General features: G+C 31.1%; 2 protein-coding genes across 2 annotated transcripts in view; both read right to left on the bottom strand.

The window, feature by feature from the left end:
- Positions 1-1,765: 1,765 nt before the first annotated feature.
- Positions 1,766-2,807, bottom strand: LOC117174574. Its single transcript, XM_033363803.1, has 2 exons — positions 2,639-2,807; positions 1,766-2,396 (listed from the first exon to the last, which is right to left on the bottom strand). Exons 1-2 carry the CDS (start codon positions 2,701-2,703, stop codon positions 1,961-1,963), a joined length of 501 nt encoding a protein of 166 aa, XP_033219694.1. The 5' UTR covers positions 2,704-2,807; the 3' UTR covers positions 1,766-1,960.
- Positions 2,808-4,634: 1,827 nt separating this feature from the next.
- Positions 4,635-18,091, bottom strand: part of LOC117175422 — a 48,554-nt gene continuing 35,097 nt past the window's right edge. The window contains exon 8 of the mRNA XM_033365129.1: positions 4,635-8,194. Within this exon, the coding sequence (XP_033221020.1) occupies positions 4,820-8,194 (3,375 nt within the window). The 3' untranslated portion in view covers positions 4,635-4,819. The remainder of the gene's footprint in view (positions 8,195-18,091) is intronic.

Raw genomic sequence — 18,091 nt, 5'->3', positions numbered from 1 at the left:
TCCTGAAAATATTCCCTCCAATAATGATGGTAGTGAGAAACCTCAAAATAAAACCTACAATCCACCCCTTTTGATAATCGATTTTTCCTTAATTCAGACAATCAAGAAAAACATCTAAAAGTTAATATTTTCTTAGTGACCCTGGATTTTATGACCAAAATCCGTATTTAATAATTTTAGAAACATGAGTGAATCATGAAAGTTAGTAGGAAGTTAAAGTGAAGTTGAAGTTAAAGTGTTTATTTTATAGCCTAGAACGCCTCTATAAATTATTCCAGGAAATATAACAGTGTTGAAGAACCCTACGGTTATTTTAAAACCCCACCCTTCATGATGAACAATTTTTCAAAATTCTGAAAATAGAGAAAAACACTTAGAACTTAATACTTTTTAGTTATTTGTACATCTTGGGGAATTTTCAGTATTACCGGCCTAGAAGGAAGCTGTATTAGGAAACCCTGCCTCTACCCGAAAAACGCACCCCTAATTAAAAAATTAAAAAAAGAGAAAGTTTATAGGAAGTTAATAACTTCATGGCCTAGAAAATATAAAAAATTAATCCTCCGAAGAATAGGTGATTAGAACCCCCACGGTTATTTCAGAAATCTACCCCTAAGACAAAAGATTTTCCAAAATTCGGATAGTACTTTCCTAGTGATTTTAAATATTGAAAAATTCTTCTTATTGCTCTCCCAAAGATTTCTGGTGTTAAAATATTCGGTTACTTCGCTCCGAAACCCTTCCCTAATTCATAAGTTTCAACCAATACAGAATAAACTATCAAGTTAGTAAGAAATTAATAACTTTATGGTTATTTTATAGCCCAGAAAATTCATAAAAATAATCCCAAGAAGAATGGTGGCGGTTAGTTTTTTGTTTATTACAAAATTAAATTTGTTAAATTAATTTTTCGTTCCTGAATAAATAGTTTTCGATTAAAATTTAGTAATTGCATTATAAAGAATTACAGCCTGGTCAGTTCTTCGTATTTACCAAAAATCGAGTTGATGTGATTTCGTATATTTTAATTGTTATATAGATGATTGAATGCTTGAAATGACTCAATTTTCTGAATTTACAGTTATGAGTAATGTTAATAAATTTAATTCACGCAAAAATTTTTTTGTTGAATTTCGTGGCAGGGTTTAAACAAATTTTTTACAGAAAGGAAAAATTGCATTCACTTTAATATCATAGTTAAACCTACTTCATGTATTTCGTCATTGAATTTTTTCATCCAACACCTCGTGAAATTTCTAAATGAAAATAATGGGTCAGATAATTTTAAAAATTATGTTTTTATGCATGTTTAATTATTAATTTTAAATGGAACATTCCCCGTCCAAAAACGTACAAACTATTCTCAAATAGATTTTTCGTAGATTTCATTTGCTCGCATTTTTATCGACTTATTTTTATATGTAAATAAAATCAAATTGAATTGTTTCCTACAGTAACTAGGTATTAATTTTTCTCATTAAATCTTTCATTTTTTGCAATTGTTTCATGTTTTTTATTTTATCATTTTTGTATTGAAGTATGTCTACGTTGTCATAAAATGATTGGGAATAAAAAATGTAAGCAAAAAAGACTTCAGCCCCATTTACAATATCGTCTTATGTTTGATGTTTCGTATCAATTATACTGAAAATAAAAAATACTATTCGCATTAACCGTTAAAAATACTACTTATTATAGCATGATTATTCCTAGCAGAATAAAATAATGAGCTTGCCAAATGTTCGATTATTTATTTTTATTTCAAAAACTCTCTCCTATCTTTCCACTTTTTTAAAATAAAAATTTAAGTTTAAAAAATACTTTACTGTTACTTTGCAGTAGTACAATTCTCGTTTAAAAAGTAATAAGATATCAGACAACATCTTGTTACATTAGCGGCTTGTAAATAGTTTTATACAATAAACATTCATTTAATTAAATCAAGTAATCTGATCAATCACTATACCGACCGGAATATTGCAGGATAAGTAGGTTTTTGAGTATTGTTGACACATGAATTATTGTTCGTTGTTGGTCGATGATAACATGGAGATCTAGCTGATAATTGATGATGTCCTTCTTGGCCATTAGTATATTCTTTATTAGATTTTGATTGTGAGCAGGAAGTTGTTGTGTAGCATAGTGACCTTGAATTTTTATCACAAGGATTTCGCGTGCAGGTTTGAGGTCTAGTTAATTTTTTTCCACAAGATTTTTGAGAGGGCATAGATGGTGTTCCACAACATCGAGGAGGATGAGGTTGAGGAGGATATTCTGGCATCTTTGAAACAGAACATGGGTCACAGATACCTTCGTTGCAACACATTCCTAGACAGGGTCCTTGGGGACAGCCCAGAGGAGGACATCGAATGTTGCAGACTTCTGGTTCGGGTTTTCTATATACAAAATTGATTAAAATGAGGAAACAATGTTTTTTTTATTTTTGTGAAAATAGAGTAAGAATAAAAGGGTTTATTTCAGTAAAATGCATTTTTGGAAGTCTTTGGTACTTGAACATTAAGTTATTTCATAATAAAGAGAACTATTTTTTCAACTTGGATGAAGCCTGTTACATGCAGGCATTTTAGGTTAAGACAATGATTAAGTTAGACAAAACAAAAAGGCATGTAGTACTCACAAGCTCTCTATTTCACAAATGAGTCCATGCAGTTCATCCATGAAATTTCTATTACACGTTGCCATGTTAAACTAATTTTTTGTTGTTGAAAATATGAACAGATAATTTTGATTGAAGAACAAAAATATTTAATTTTGTGAAGCCATTTGGTATTGATCTTTGCTTTGCATTTGTTTTTTTAAATTGTACATTAAGGACCGTCCATAAACTAGGTTACCGATTTCCGGATATTTCGGACTCCCTCTTCATCTTAAATAAGGGGCAATAGTATGATTTTTCAAAAAACTAGGGAAATAAATGAGGTATAAATCCTTGAAATTGCATCAATATTGATACCATATTAAATTCTATATGAAAAGATGTCAATTTCTAAGATTTTAAGTTGAAATATATTGCATTTTTAAAAAAAGTTTCAACCAAAAAAGATTAATTTTCAACAAAAGAGTTGAGCTTCTTATAAAAAAAGTCAAACTTCTGACAAAATAGTTGAATTTTAAAAAATCATTTTTCAAAAAATGGTTGCATTAATAACCAAATAGTTTAACTTTCCAGCAAAAGAGATTAATTTTCTACAAAACAGTTCAACTTTGAACTAAGTAGTAAAATTTTTTAGTCAAGAAGAAATATTTTAAAAGGCAGTAGAATTTCCAACAAAAGAAACTAATTTGCAACCAAGAAAAACAAATATTCGAATTAAAAGATAACTTTTTTACTATTGAAAAAGAATATTTATTTCAAAAGGATAAATTTCCAACAAAAAAATTCATTTTCAATAAAGAAAGAGGACTTCGATACCATAAAAGAGGAATTTTCAATTCAATAGATCAAATTTACAAAAAAGCAGTTAAATTTTCTGAAAAAACATGAAATTTAATAAAATAGTTACAATTTTACCAAAAAAATTTAATTTTCAGCGAAGAATAATTTTTTGCGCAAAAAGATGAATTTTTTACCAAAAATTAAATTTCTAAGAAAAAGATGAATTTTGAACAAAATACATGAATTATCTACAAAAATGTTTAATTTGAAAACCAAAAAGATGAGCTTTCTACAAAACGGTAAATTTGAAACTTGAAAATATTAATTTGTAACAGAAAAGTTAATTAAAAATCAAATGGTTGCATTTTCAACCAAAAATATAAATCTTCAACTAAAAAATTTATTTTTATACAAAGTAGTTCAAACTTTAACCCAGTAGTAGAATTTTCAAATAAAAAAGATGAGTTTTGAATGAAATAGTGAAATTCTAAGCCAAGAGATGATTTTTTTTATTAAAATTATTTTTATTAAAATTTGAATTTTCAACCGAAAAAATGAATTTATAGCTAAGAATAATTTTCCACCAAAAAAGACAAATTATTTACAAAACACATGATTTTTCTATCAAATAGTTCAATGTTTAACTAAAGAATTTGAATTTTGATCAAAGCACATGATTTTTCCACTAAAAAAAAAATTATTTGTAACCGAAAAAGGATCGAATTTTCAACAAAATAGTCAACTTTTCAAACAAATTTAATAGAAGATTTTTCATTAAAAAAAAATTAATTAACCCTGTTACCAACTACAATTTTTGACGTGACCTCCTTACTCCAAAAATTCTGAACGTAGTTTATGGATGATCCCATTACTTGAAATTCAAAGGTACTTGTGAATGATTATAACAATCAATCAATTGCACTATAAAATAAATAATGATCAACAAAAATGATGTCCATGCTCCACAATAATTGGATTCATAAATCTTAATAATGATGACAATGAATCTTCTATCAGTAATAAGGGTTGAAGTTTATTGTGGAAAATTGGATAGTGTTCTAATTAAAAAGTATATGTGGAAAAAATTCACTCTGGATTCCGGTTGTACAGCCTGATGCTTATACAAAGCCCTGTCAATTCAATATTTCAATCTACAAAGAGGTATCAATCATTCGTTGAAATTACCTAACACAAAAAACTTTCTAGAAAGGTTGCTGAAACTAAACTAAATATCAAGTTCAATATGCAAGTTTTTTTATTCAATCTAAAAATGATCCCCTCTTATTTAAAAAAGATCAGTCACAAAATATAGTGTACATAATAAATAACTCAAAAACGCTGCTTTATAAAAGAGATGTTCCAATCAAAGAAATTGTAACACCAGACGCGTCTGTAGTACAGAATAATTACAGTATTGAAAAGTTAAGAGATATTTGGAACATTAGGGTTATTTCTATTACAAGATGCTGCAGAAGCTTGAACATTGTGGATATAACTTGGCTTCCTTACGAAATAAGTTATACCTCCAATAATGATTGGCTCTTGAATACCTGTTGATCCCATAACTATTCCTCCATGTTCCTGCAAACATGTTTTGGTTTGCTGATCATCTACACGTTGGCTTGTACATTCATTTCCAGAAATCTCTCTAAACTCAGGAACAACAGTATTCCCTTTTGCATCGCTTGTCATTTGTCTATTCTGGTTGAACTGTTGGAGCTGCTGATTATTTTTTAAATTTTGCGCTACTGATAAATTAACTGGAGAGGTCTGATCATAAGTAAAATCAACCTGCGGATGTTGATGAGAATGTAAAATAGGGGCAACACTGCCATTTTCTCTCTCAGCTACTTGTGTGTAATTTGAAATTCTATAGGAATTCTTGGTACGAGGAAATTCAAAATTTGGACCTTCTATGTGTCTTATCCTTACAACTGGTGGTGGTAAAGGATTATTAGAATTTCTTTTATTTTCTAACCCATTAGCAGAAACTTGTTTAGGCATCTCTTGAAAACTTTCTGGAGCCCTCTGCAAAAAATTTTCTGGCATTTCACCTGAATCCTGCGTCCCATTCAGTCGAATAACTGCCTCCTTTTTATTTAAGTTTGCCACGTACTCTAAGCCTTTTTTGGTCTCTTCGTTCTTTAAAGCCTCTAAAGCTTCTCGCACAGTTTCTGGGTCCTGCAGACCGTTGTTGCGTTTCTGGGGTTGAATTACCTCTTTATAGAGTCGTAATTGTAACAAACTGGAAGGTTCAATATTATTTACATTTTTAAGTTCTGGTTTAGTATTAGTTGTTTGATTTGATGATTGCTGCCAATTTTGATAATGTTGCACTTGGAACTGAGGATTGGATTGTTGATAATATTGATTAGAATAGTTGTATTGCAAGTATTGATGAAGTTGATTATGAGAATCGTTATTTGAATAAGGGTTTGAAATTAAGCGTGTTCTTTCATATGGATGATAGAAGTTTGAAAATGTAGGTAGACCTGACCTGCTTTGCTCCTCCGTCATCTGATACGGGCATGTCTGGTACGGATTTTGCTGAGGTTGCATCAGGTTCTCTTGCAGTTTTACCTGTCTTTGTTGCATAGGAATTTGATAACTATTCTGCTGTTGCTGAAGTTGTATTTGATATTGTTGATGAGCAAGCTGCTGTTGATGTGCAGTCTGTTGCGGATTATGTTGAAATTGTTTCTGCTGATCTGGAGACTGATACTGATGATACTGGTGCTGATCTGTCTGAATCTTATTGTGATGCTCTTCTTGCACACAATCTTGATTGTTCTGTTGCACACGTAACGGATAAGTTTTTAACTTTTCCAAATCACTGTATGGTATCCGTGGAGGTGTTATGTGAGCCATCCACTCTGGCTTTTCGTCAATTTCAATTTTGGTTATTTTCTTTGAAATACGATGTGCAGGCGATTTATCGGTTCCACCTTCACTTTGAGTTACAAGTTCTAAATAAGCAAGCTGCTTTTTCTGCTCATTGAGCAATAGCTGAAATTGCCGTTGCAACACATCTTCAGGAATACTTTGCTGTTGCATGGTAGCTATTAGTTGTTCTTGATCCTTCATCATCTGCGGTGTAAAATAATAAACTTTCTTCCTTTCTGAAGATTTCTGTTGTTTATCTACTATATCTATCTGTTTGTGGGATGTGTACCTTATTTTATGATCATTTGAATTACTTTGTAAGCAGTGATTGGTTTGAAAAATATTTTGATTGCTTTGCGAATTATTTGGTGTGTTGTGTGTAGCATGATTAATTTGAAGTGTTTGCTGACACTGTGAATTTTTAAAATAAGATTGCGGCTGTTTTTCATGTGGATTTATCAAACTTGAAGCAAATGGATTGAGTTGTGTCCGTGCATTGGAATCGTCCTTACTACTTAGAATTGAATTTTGATGGGGTTCCTGATTTTTATCTGCTATGTGATAAACATTATGATTTATATCTTGATACATAGATAGATCATGTGGTGACGTCATTTTCGGACTTTTTGACTCTTCCTTCTTCTGCGGATGCTGCTGATAGTAGTAATCATAGTACGCTCTATGCTGCATTTGGTTCATCATTATTTGTTCCTGGCGGGCCATGGCTTCCTGTTGCATGTATTGCTGATGAGCTGCATTTTTCTGTAACTGTTGATAAACCTGTTGAGGACTTGGCGGCATTTGTTGTCTGATACTTTGGCTTGTTGGAGCTGGTTGTGGCCCTACTAGAACACCATCATGAGATACTGGGTGAAAATTGTGGAATAAGTGCTGAATCTGTTCCTGTGGAATTTGCTGTTGTGGAACGGTATTAATTGGATGTTGAATTTGATAATGCTGCATTTGCTTTTGTTGAATATCTCGTGGAGTTTGCTTCTGAACCATTTGGTTCTGTAAAATTGGTTTCTGTGAAACTTGTGTCTGTTCCGAAATTCTTTGCCGGAGAAGGGCAGCAACACGTCCACCAATTGGCTGTTTTTCGTAATCCGATTCTAGAATTTCGGAACTGGGCTGAGGAGATTCCTGCTTCAGATTCTGTTGAGGTTTCACGGATGCTTGTTCCTTCATTTTGAAATTATTTTGCTCTTGATTTGATGCTCCCGCGAAATCAGCTGTGGGCATATGAGAGACAATTGACCTCGGTGTGATTTGTTTTTTAGGTGATACTTCTCGAATTGTGGCTCCATTGAGTATCTTTGCCACAAATGGTCGACGAGATCGTCCACCTAATGCTTCAGGCCTTTGCGCAGGTAGGACACCTTCCGATTGGTTAGAATTTCCAACCCTATAAGTTTTAGGTACATTTTGTTGACTTAATGAAGAATTCTGGGGCTGATGGCGTGGTGTAATTTGAATTTGTTCAGATGTGGCTAGGGCATCTCCGTAACCGATATTTTGTTCCGGAGAAGGTGCACGAAATGGTTCATTATAATTTAGTTGAGGTATTATGGGTTGTTGCAATAAAGTATTACCATCTATTTTCTTAATTTTCTCAGCCGGGAATGTTTTTAACCTTGGGGAAGGTGGCCGAACATCTCTTGACTTATCTCGAGCAGTAAATTTAGTTTTTGGATAATTTTTCTCGTTAGTGTTTGTCATGGTTTTATCGGTATCCGTGAATATAGTTCTTAAGTTACGCTTCGAAATGACTGGTGCCAGAACTGCGAGAGGTTTTTCGCTGGATTGGAGTTTGTTAGAACGACCTTTAAATTTGGAAGGAAGCTGTAGTCTCAAATGTCTAATATTATTTCCACTTGAACCTTCGGGAATGTAGACACGAATCTCCTCAGATTGCTTTCTAGATTGGAGGAATGTAAGGTTACTTGAGGAAAAAGCAGGTTATTTTTCACGATTTCTGAATTTTTTTTACTTACGTTTTGTTCATGACTATTGAATATAACGTTGGAAAGAGATTGCTAATGTAAATTATTTTGTAGCATTATACTGTGTGCGAAAATGAAAATTTCGCAAATTTAGCACGCGTGACAGAAGCAGCATAAAAACAATGACTGAGAGGCTATGAAAATGGGTGACCATGAGTGACTAGTTTCAAAGGTTTAAGATATATAAGTTTAGATAGTGGCGGTAGATTACGTGGTGATAAAATTTATTTTATGTTGTAAAAAAGAAACGCGTTTTTGATAAAAAGAACTTTTATAGCAGAAAATTCCGTAATAGTTTTGATTGCGTATTGAATGCAAAAAACATTTGCAATCTTGGAACATCACTTTGAGAATTATTTAGGTCCTAATTTGAAATGTTCTAATTATGAATAAAATTAGACTCGAAATAGTTTCAGATTCGATTATTATTTGTGCACAATATCTGGATAGTTCTTTTTCTGCAAAAATTCACATCAACAAGTATTTTATTGCAATAAACATCACCGCGAGATTTAAAAAAATTTATAATTTTTTTCATGGCACTGTAAGTGACCACATAATTGATCCGTTGCTCGTTCTTTGGGGGAAAAGTCACTTACGTTGTTAGTCAAGAGGTCGATCATAAAGGATCAGTTGCGAACAGCTATAAAGTCACGCAAGTATACGAATATGGTTTACGGACATTTAAAAAGTGCAAAGCGGTACTTTTATATCGACCCAGCTTCTTTTGTGTTTTTTTTTCTTTTCTCCTTGGCGTTTCTCTGAAAGTAAAATAACGAATTAAATTTTAAGAAAGAAAATTCTTTAGAAAGCTCTTTATGAATTTTCTAATTAAAGACGAACAAAACCTACAATTACAGCTGCGAATTTAGTTATTTTAACGTAAGTGAAGCATCTATTGAAAATTTAAAAGTATGATAGTTTTCGAAAAAAAGTACGAATCGTACCTATTTCCAAGATATTCGCAAGTCATTCCGAATTCCTTATGGAAGGTTTTATATCATTGGCGGATCCAGAGGGGGGCGATCGGGGCGATCGCCCCCCCCCCCCGAGCTCTAAGTTTTTATACTTATAACTTGAATTTTTTTTTTTTTTTGCTTTTCTCGACTTATACGCCCCGATCGCCCCCTCCGAGACCAAGGCCTGGATCCGCCGCTGTTTTATATCGCCATAAAAAGTATGGCCTCGAAGTCCAAGTTTAGTGCCGTGAAAGTTCTGACATATTCTTTAAGAAGGGGAGAAAACACAGAAAAGGAAAAGAAAAGGTAATAATCGACTTTTATGCAGCATTAAAATAATGATAGTCTAGCTGAGTGAAATGATTAATTCTAAAGTGTTTAATAAATTTGATAGAGAATGAGATAAAGTCATAAAGTTAACAAAAAATTAATTTCATTACAAAATACTTTAACTTCGAACCAAGTAGTTTATTTTTCGAAAAAAATTCTACTAAATAGTTGAATTTTTAAGAAAATATACTCAAAAAATTGTCTGGTTAAATCAACCAGAACAATCAACTAATTTTTCTGGTTAACCAGAAATCTGGTCGAATTAACCAGATTTTCTGATTAATTTAACCAGAATTAGGGTTCATTTAACCGGACTTCTGGTTACACTAGCCAGATAAAATAGTGAGGGCATATTTAACCAGAATTCTGGTTGATTTAACCAGACATTTTTTGAGTGTAAGATGCATTTTCAACAAAGATGATTAATTTTCTACCAAAGAGTACATTAATTATCATAATAGAAAAGATCAATTTGCAATTAAAAATATCATCTACCGATCAGAAATGGAATAGTTACATTTTCAGTTTAAAAAAATAATTCTTCACCACTGACATCAAACTTTTAACACGGAGACACTAAAACCAAGAATCGTTCCAATCTGTAGAGATGGCTTATCAATACTTATTATAACAGTTGCTTTGATTTCAAAGATTTTACCTCGATTTCTTAAAAGAAATCTTTTTATTTAAATTTTTTTAAAAAGAATTTATTAAATATTAGCAAATCTAGAAATGTAATAGATTTTTTATTGCTTCTTTTCCTATTTAGGAAATGTCTTAATCTCAATAGATTAATTCAGAATAATCAACAAACATAGTTCAATTTTCAACTAAAGAGATGAATTTTTAACTAAAATGATGAAACTTAGAAAAATTTAATCCAAAAAGATGATTTTTAGCCTAGAATATTAATTTGCTACAAAAAAAAAAAAAAACAAATTTTTATCAAAATACATGAATTTTCAATTAAATATTTGAATTTTCAATAAAAAAATAAACATTTTTACCCAAAAAGGTGTATTTTAAGTTTTAGTTTTAAAATATTAATTTTCAACTAAACATTAAATGAATTTTAAACCAAAAGGAAAAATCTTCAGTTTTACCAAAAAAAAAAGAGATTTTAATTAAATAGTTTAACTTTCAATTTGGTAGATGAATTTTTAAACAAAAAATATGACAGTTTCACAAAAAGTTAACTTTTTAACGAACTAGTTCAGTTTTCAACCAATGGGATAAATCTTCGACCGTAGAATGGTAAAAAATTGGTTTTATCATAAAATGGTACTTTCAACATATTTTTTAACAATATGTTCAAATTAAAAGCAGATTTCACGATTACTGGGAGCGTTACGAATACTGTGATATTTACATTAATTTAGAGAAAAAATTTTTTAATTTAAAGTCGAAAATATTTTAGTTTAATCAAAAATGATGCAGGTTCAACAAAATAGTTTAATCTTAAAAAAAAAATTTCTATCAAACAGTTTAATTTAAAACTGGAAAAAGATAAATTTCCAACCAAAAATTAAATACTAAAATTTTCAGTTAAAAAAATAAATGTTTATACTAAAAATGAAAAAAATTTAAAACAAAATAGTTTAATTTCTAATCAAGTTGACAGTTCTGTGAAAGAAAAATTATTATTAATTAAGTAGCTGAGTTTTTAACCATATGATATCAATTCCGAACCAAAAATAAAAAAGTAGATTTTTCAAACAAGAAAAATTATATCTTAAGAAAAATAGTTGGATTTTCTTATTGGGCTCTATTAATTCACGAGAAAAAGGGAGAAAAGGAGATGTTTCATAAAATAGGCGAACAAATAAAAATTTTTGAAAAAAAACAAGGAGAAAGAGGGGGGGGGGTATTGGAAAAAGAGTGTAATATCCGAAATCTGATCATTATTTTGAAACTTCCTACCTTAAAATTTATCATCAGAAAACGTACTAAACTTTATCTAACTTATATCGTTCTTTTTATTCAACCACTTTCAAGCAAACTATAGAATCATAATTTTGAAGATAATAAAAGTAAAAGACTTGTGAAAATTTCCACAAAATAAAGAATAATGACTGATTTAAAAAAAAGTTATTTACTTTTATTTTTTATAACAAATTAAATTTATTAATTGAATACTAGTTTAAAATAAATCATATAATAGAAATTAACGATAAAAAAGACAAGAAAGGAAAAGAGGATATCAATGAAAAGAAGAATTAAAGACCAAGCACTTTAATTTATTTATCATTTTTTCTTTTTTTTTATATAAATAAAAAAATGGCCTCAGAGGTTACAAAAGAGGATACTTGGTTTGAAGGCCTTGGGAGTTAATTCAAAATGTTGTTTCTTGCGCCTGAAACTGGCAGCCCAGATTACACAATAGTCAGAGTCTTGCCGGTCTCAGACAGAAAAAAAGCACTTTTAATAAAAAAAAACAAACCAAAAAAACGAGAATATTTTCCGGAAAAAGATCTCTGTCAAAAACGGCACAATTGCCTTATGATATGCGTTAAAAATATTACGTTCAGTAATTGATCCTTTTAGATGTATTGTGGACCAAGCGAAACCGCCTAATTTTAAGCGCCTTAAGGGTTTGAGACAATTCCTGACACTACGGAGGTTCACAAAATGTGATATCCCAATCCGAATTTAGGAAAATGTTGTATTTGAGAGGGGAGGGAAGAAGGTGGTATCTGGGGTTAGCACCTAAGAGGTGAAAGAAGCCAGGTAGAGAAAGGTATTGGGAGGATGTTGGTGAAGGGTAGGGGGTGTTGGAGGATCTCGATTCCCGAGACAGTTTGGGAAATCAAAAGGGCATAAATGCTGGAAATATGAAAAAGAAAAGTAGGTATGGTCTACGAGATAAGTTTAGGGTAACGCGCCGTGAAGTGAGGGAAATTTGGCACTCAGAATAATGTGATACTTCGGGTAACGTGGAACTTGGAGTAATTTGGCACATGGGGTAATATGACGATCGGGTCAATGTTTTGGTGAAAAGCGAGCTTAATATTCTTGTCTACAAGAAATTTCAGGAGCACAGGAAATACAGGGAGTGCATGATTTGTTTGTTGGAGTACATAGTAATTAATAAAGTTATTATTGAATAGCATAGTAAGTATTAATAATAGCATTTTGTAAGAAGTTTTCAGCGACTAATGAAAAATTGTTGGAATGAAAAAGGGTTTGAATGGAAATTATTTGTGAAATTAAAAAGAGTTATGAAGAGCCACAGTGATGTAAATTAAGTAGACATTTCTCAAGGATCATTCATCTTTCTCGTTCCCCAGCCTAGAGCCAGACTCACCTCATCACATTGTCAGCAATCTACTCAAGTATCGACCACGGTGCAAAGTCGACATGTACTTTATGTTCGTTGTCTACACTTTATCACGTTTTGTTATGATGTATTTTACACGGAGTAATTTCTCTGCAAACTTATATTACTTGGAATTTGATTTGTGTCAGGGAAAGTCAAAGAATGTCAGTTAAAATTTGAAAGAGTCAGGGTATTTGCGGTAAACTGAGGCTGAAGTTTAGGGGTCATACAAAAATTACTTGGGGCAGTTTTAATAGATTATGAACCCCCCCTCCCTTCTCTCCATGCAAGATGCCGTAAAATTTGCCTTGACCCCGAAACTAATGCGATAAGATTTAAAAGTATATTTCTTTCTTATATTTGCAACATAAAAATTATTGCAAATCATTACTGCCAGGAATCATTTCCTCAGAGTTTGACGGACAAAAGTCTGCAGGGAAGTTTCGCGGACAGACAACTGTAGTGGCAAAGTTCTTCCTTGATGTTTAAGGAAAACTTTGACCAAATGTTAGCTAAATTGTTCTTTTTGTTTAAAAGATGTAAGCGGTTTTTTATTGCCGCGCGCGCACTCGACTAGAGTCGACCGACGCCCTCGTGCGGACCACAGTAGTCTAGAATAGAAATTTATTGTTCATAATCGCCCACAGATCGTATTTTTCAAACGATTTCAAAGTTTTTTTTATAAATGTTCAGAATTAAATTTTTAAGAGAATTTTGATTTGGGATACTAAAAAAGACTTACCTTCAGCTGGAAGTATTCAAAGTCAACATTTCTTTTCACAATGAGCTATAGAATACGAATAAAGTATTATTTTCAATATGTCACCGCCATAAGTCTATTTTATAGGATTCTGAAAAACTCCATAACTGAAAAAATGAGTTTTGTGATTTTTAGGTGCTAATTAGTATTTTTTCAGGCGTTTTAAAATAAAAATTGTTGCTAATATATGAAATACTATTTTATATTTATAATTAGATGCTTACAAAAATTGTTTAAACAATTTATCATTGTTTTCAGAAATTCTCTCTTAGAATAGAAATGTAAAGTTGAGGTTTTTTCAAAACTTTTCCACTTTTTGTCGAATTTCCAATCTAACTTAGGCGATACTTAATTATTCTTAACAAAAAGGATTGTTTGAACAATTAATAATTATTGTTAATAATATTCAATTTCAATAATGCTAGAAAGTTGTGCGTTTTATCTGATATTTTTAACTGTTTGTCCAATTTACAATTAGAGTGAGGTGGATAATTAATTAATGTTCAAAAATTAACTTTGTAAATAACTTAGTATTATTGCTAATGATACCTATGATGAATAATGTTGGAAAGTTGCGGGTTTTTCTGAAGTTTTCAACTTTTTATTCGCTTTTCACTTAGTATGGTAATAACCAATGTAAATTAAACAAAAATAGTTTCTTTTTCAATTTTCGACTTCCCTCTGCTCTCTTCAATTAAATAAGATTTCTTTTTTAGATTTATTTGTTCATTTTATTTTAAGGTTATATAAATATTCTTGAAAAAATTAATAATTAATAAATTAATTAATCATTAAGTATCACCTAAGTTTAATTAAAAATTGGACAAAAATTTGAAAAGTTTTGAAAAAACCGCAACTTTCTATCTCTATTCTAAGAGAAAATGTATGGAAACAATGATAAATTGTTGAAAGAATTTTCGTAAGCATCTTATTATGAGTATGAAATTGTATTTAATATATAGGCAAGTATTTTCATTAAAAAAAACTGAAAAAATCGTAATTAGCATCCAAAAATAGCAAAACTTATTTTTTCAGTTATAGAGTTTCTTTGGGACCCTATAAAACAAATTTATTTTGGTGGCATGTTGAAAATAATACTTTATTCGTATTCTATTGAGAAATGTTGATTTTCAAAACTTCCAGCAGATGATAACTCTTTTTCTGTATTTTTTCTTAAAATAAAAATTCACAAAACTGAAATGGCCAACTTTTTAACTTTATTTGTTTATATATTGTTGCTCAGTGAAAAAAAAATAAAAATCCCAAACCAAAATTCTCTTAAAAATTTAATGCTGAAGATTAATAAAAAAACTTTGAAATCGGTTAAAGAATACGACCTGTGGGAGATAATCAACAGTAAATTCCTATTCTAGGCGACTGTGGTTCGGTACGAGGGCAGGTCAGACAACTCAGCGGCGCCACTAACGAAAAACAAAATGTCATATAATGCATACTTTTATGAAAAAAAAATTTTTTTTCTTCATTAGTTTTCGAGAGAACAGGGCGGAGCTAGCTTGCCGGCAACTCAGCGGCGCCCTCTACAAAAATCATTCAAAAATAAACAAATTAAACAAAATTACTAGGTTAGATTTTTTTGCTATTTGTATGCTTTACAATGAGCTATTAATCGCTTTTGTAAAGTCAACCCTTATTTTAAAAAAAGTACCCCCTGTAATGGAAAAAGTATTTAAAAAATTACTAGGCTAGATTTTTTTGCTATTTTTTTGCTTCACAATGAGCTATGAATCGCTTTTGTAAAGTTAACCCTTATTAAAAAAACTACCCCCTGTAATGAAAACAAGTATTTAAAAAAAATATTGAAAAAATGACTAGGCTAGATTCTTTTGATATTTTTTTGCTTTCAAATATGATATTAAACACTTTTATAAAATCAACCCTTATTATAAAAAACAACCCCCTATAAAAAGAAAAATTATTTTTAAAAAGTATTGAAAATATGACTAGGCTAGATTTTTTTGCTATTTTTTTGCTTTCAAATGTGATTTTAAACACTTTTGTAAAACCAACCCTTATTGTAAAAAGCGACATCCTGTAATGAAAAAAAGTATTTAAAAAAAGTATTGAAACTTCATTGACACTGGAAAATTCCCAAAAAGATTATTTTATGACAAATTTATATCTACATGGTACAGAGGGGTTGATTTAAGACGTTAATGGTTAGGGCCAAAAAATTGGAGTGTGTATTTTCGAGGAGTACAAAAATCAGAGACTCTATTGACACTGGAAAATTCTTAAAAAGATTCATTTTTACAATTTCATATCAAACTGGTGGTAAGGGGTTGATTTTAGGCGTTAAGGGTTAGAGAAAAAAATCGAAAAGGGTGTTTTTAAAGAGCCCAAAAATCAGACTTCATTAACACTGGAAATTCTTAAGAAGATTACTTTTTTACAATTTCATATCTACGTGGTAGACAGGGGTTGATTTTAGATGTTAAGTGCTGGAGCCAAAAAATTGGAGAGGGTATTTTCGAGGAGCCCAAAAATCAGAGATTCCATTTACACTGGAAAATTCTCAAAACGATTATTATTTTACAATTGCATATCTACGTGGTGTAGAGGTGTTGATTTTAGACTTTAAGGGTTGGAGCGGAAAATCTGAAACGGTATTTTTGAGGAGTCTGAAATTCAGACTCCATTGACACTAAAACATTCTAAGAAAGATTATTTTTTGACAAAATTATATCTACATGGTGGAGAGGGGTTGATTTTAGACGTAAAGGGTCGGCGCCAAAAAGTTGTAGTCAGTTTTTTTAAGGAGTCCAAAAATCAGATACTCCATTCACACTGGAAAATTCTCAAAAGGATTATTTTTTTACAATTGCATATCTACGTGGTAGAGAGGGGTTGATTTTAGACGTTAAGGGTTGGAGCCAACAAATCGGAAAGGGTATTTTTGAGGAGCCTAAAATGCAGAGACTCCATTGACACTGAAAAATTCTAAAAAAGATTATTTTTTGACAAAGTTATATTTACGTGGTGGAGAGGGGTTGATTATAGACGTAAAGGGTTAGGGCTAAAAAATTGCAGTCGGTATTTTCGAGGAGCCCAAAAATCAGAGACTCCCGTGACGCTGGAAAATACTCAAAACGATTATTTCTTTACAATTTCATATCTACGTGTTAGAGATGCGTTGATTTTATACGTTAAGGGTTTTGGCCCTAATCATTAACGTCTAAAATCAACCCATCTTACCACGGAGATATAAATTTGTCATAAAATAATCTATTTGTGAATTTTCCAGTGTCAACGAAGTTTCAATACTTTTTTTAAATACTTTTTTTTCATTACAGGGGGTTGCTTTTTACAAGAAGGGTTGGTTTTACAAAAGTGTTTAAAATCACATTTAAAAGCCAAAAAATAGCAAGAAAATCTAGCTTAGTCATTTTTTTAAAACTTTTTAAAAATACTTTTCCTCATTACAGGAGGTTGCTTTTTAGAATAAGGGTTGATTTTATAAACGGGCTTAATATCACATTTGCAAGCAAAAAAATAGTAAAAGAATCTAGCCTAGTCATTTTTTAAATAATTTTTTAAATACTTTTTCCATCACAGGGGGTAGTTTTTAAAAAATAAGGGTTGACTTTACAAAAGCGATTAATATCTCATTGTAAAGCAAAAAAATAGCAAAAAAATCTAGCCGAGTCATTTTGTTTAATTTATTGACTTTTGAATGATTTTTGTAGAGGACGCTGCTGAGTTGCTGGCAAGCTAGCGCCGCCCTGTTTTCTCGAAAACTAAAAGAGCAAAAAAGTTATTTTTTTGTTGTAAAAAATGGCAAAAAAATATGCATTATATGACATTTTGTTTTTCGTTAGTGGCGCCGCTGAGTTGTCTAACCTTATGAGGGCGTCGGTCGACTCGATTCGAGTACGCGCGCGGCAATAAAAAATCGCTTACGTCTCTTAAACAAAAAGAACAATTTAGCTAAAATTTGGTCAAAGTTTTCCTTAAACATCAAGGAAGAACTTTTCCACTAAAGTTGTCTGTCAGCGAAACTTCCCTGCAGACTTTTGTCCGTCAAAGGCTGAGAAAACGATTCCTGGCAGTAATTATTTGCAATAATTTTTATGTTGCAAATATAAAAAGGAAATCTACTTTTAATACATAATTGGCATCAGAAGTGGTTTTTCTATTTGGAAAAAATGAGATTATTTAGTTGAATAGAAGTCGAGTTTTCGCGAGTTTAGTTTAAAAAGTCATTGATTTTGGTATAATAAAAATTTCCGGTTTTTAATTTTTAGCAATAAAATTATCAATTTAATGAAAAAAGTTTCGTGATGAAAGTTATGCAGCTCGTCGAGCCGCATATATTCGTCTTTTTACATTCTCATCAAGAGAAGGTATTAGATTTGTGTAAAATTTGACCCCCCCCCCCGTTTTCGTCAAATGTTCACGTTTTGAGAACCCTGAATCGGAAAAACA

This window comes from Belonocnema kinseyi, chromosome 6 (genome assembly GCF_010883055.1).
Source record: "Belonocnema kinseyi isolate 2016_QV_RU_SX_M_011 chromosome 6, B_treatae_v1, whole genome shotgun sequence".
In the NCBI taxonomy this organism is placed as follows: domain Eukaryota; kingdom Metazoa; phylum Arthropoda; class Insecta; order Hymenoptera; family Cynipidae; genus Belonocnema; species Belonocnema kinseyi.
This window is presented reverse-complemented; position numbering and strand designations above follow the sequence as displayed.

Bases quoted from the DNA above. Each gene is read 5' to 3' on its own strand.
- LOC117174574 (XM_033363803.1), bottom strand. From the start codon at position 2,703: ATGGCAACGTGTAATAGAAATTTCATGGATGAACTGCATGGACTCATT. The intron at 2,397-2,638 runs GTGAGTACTACA...TTTTGTATATAG, and splicing joins ATTTGTGAAATAGAGAGCTT to AAAACCCGAACCAGAAGTCT.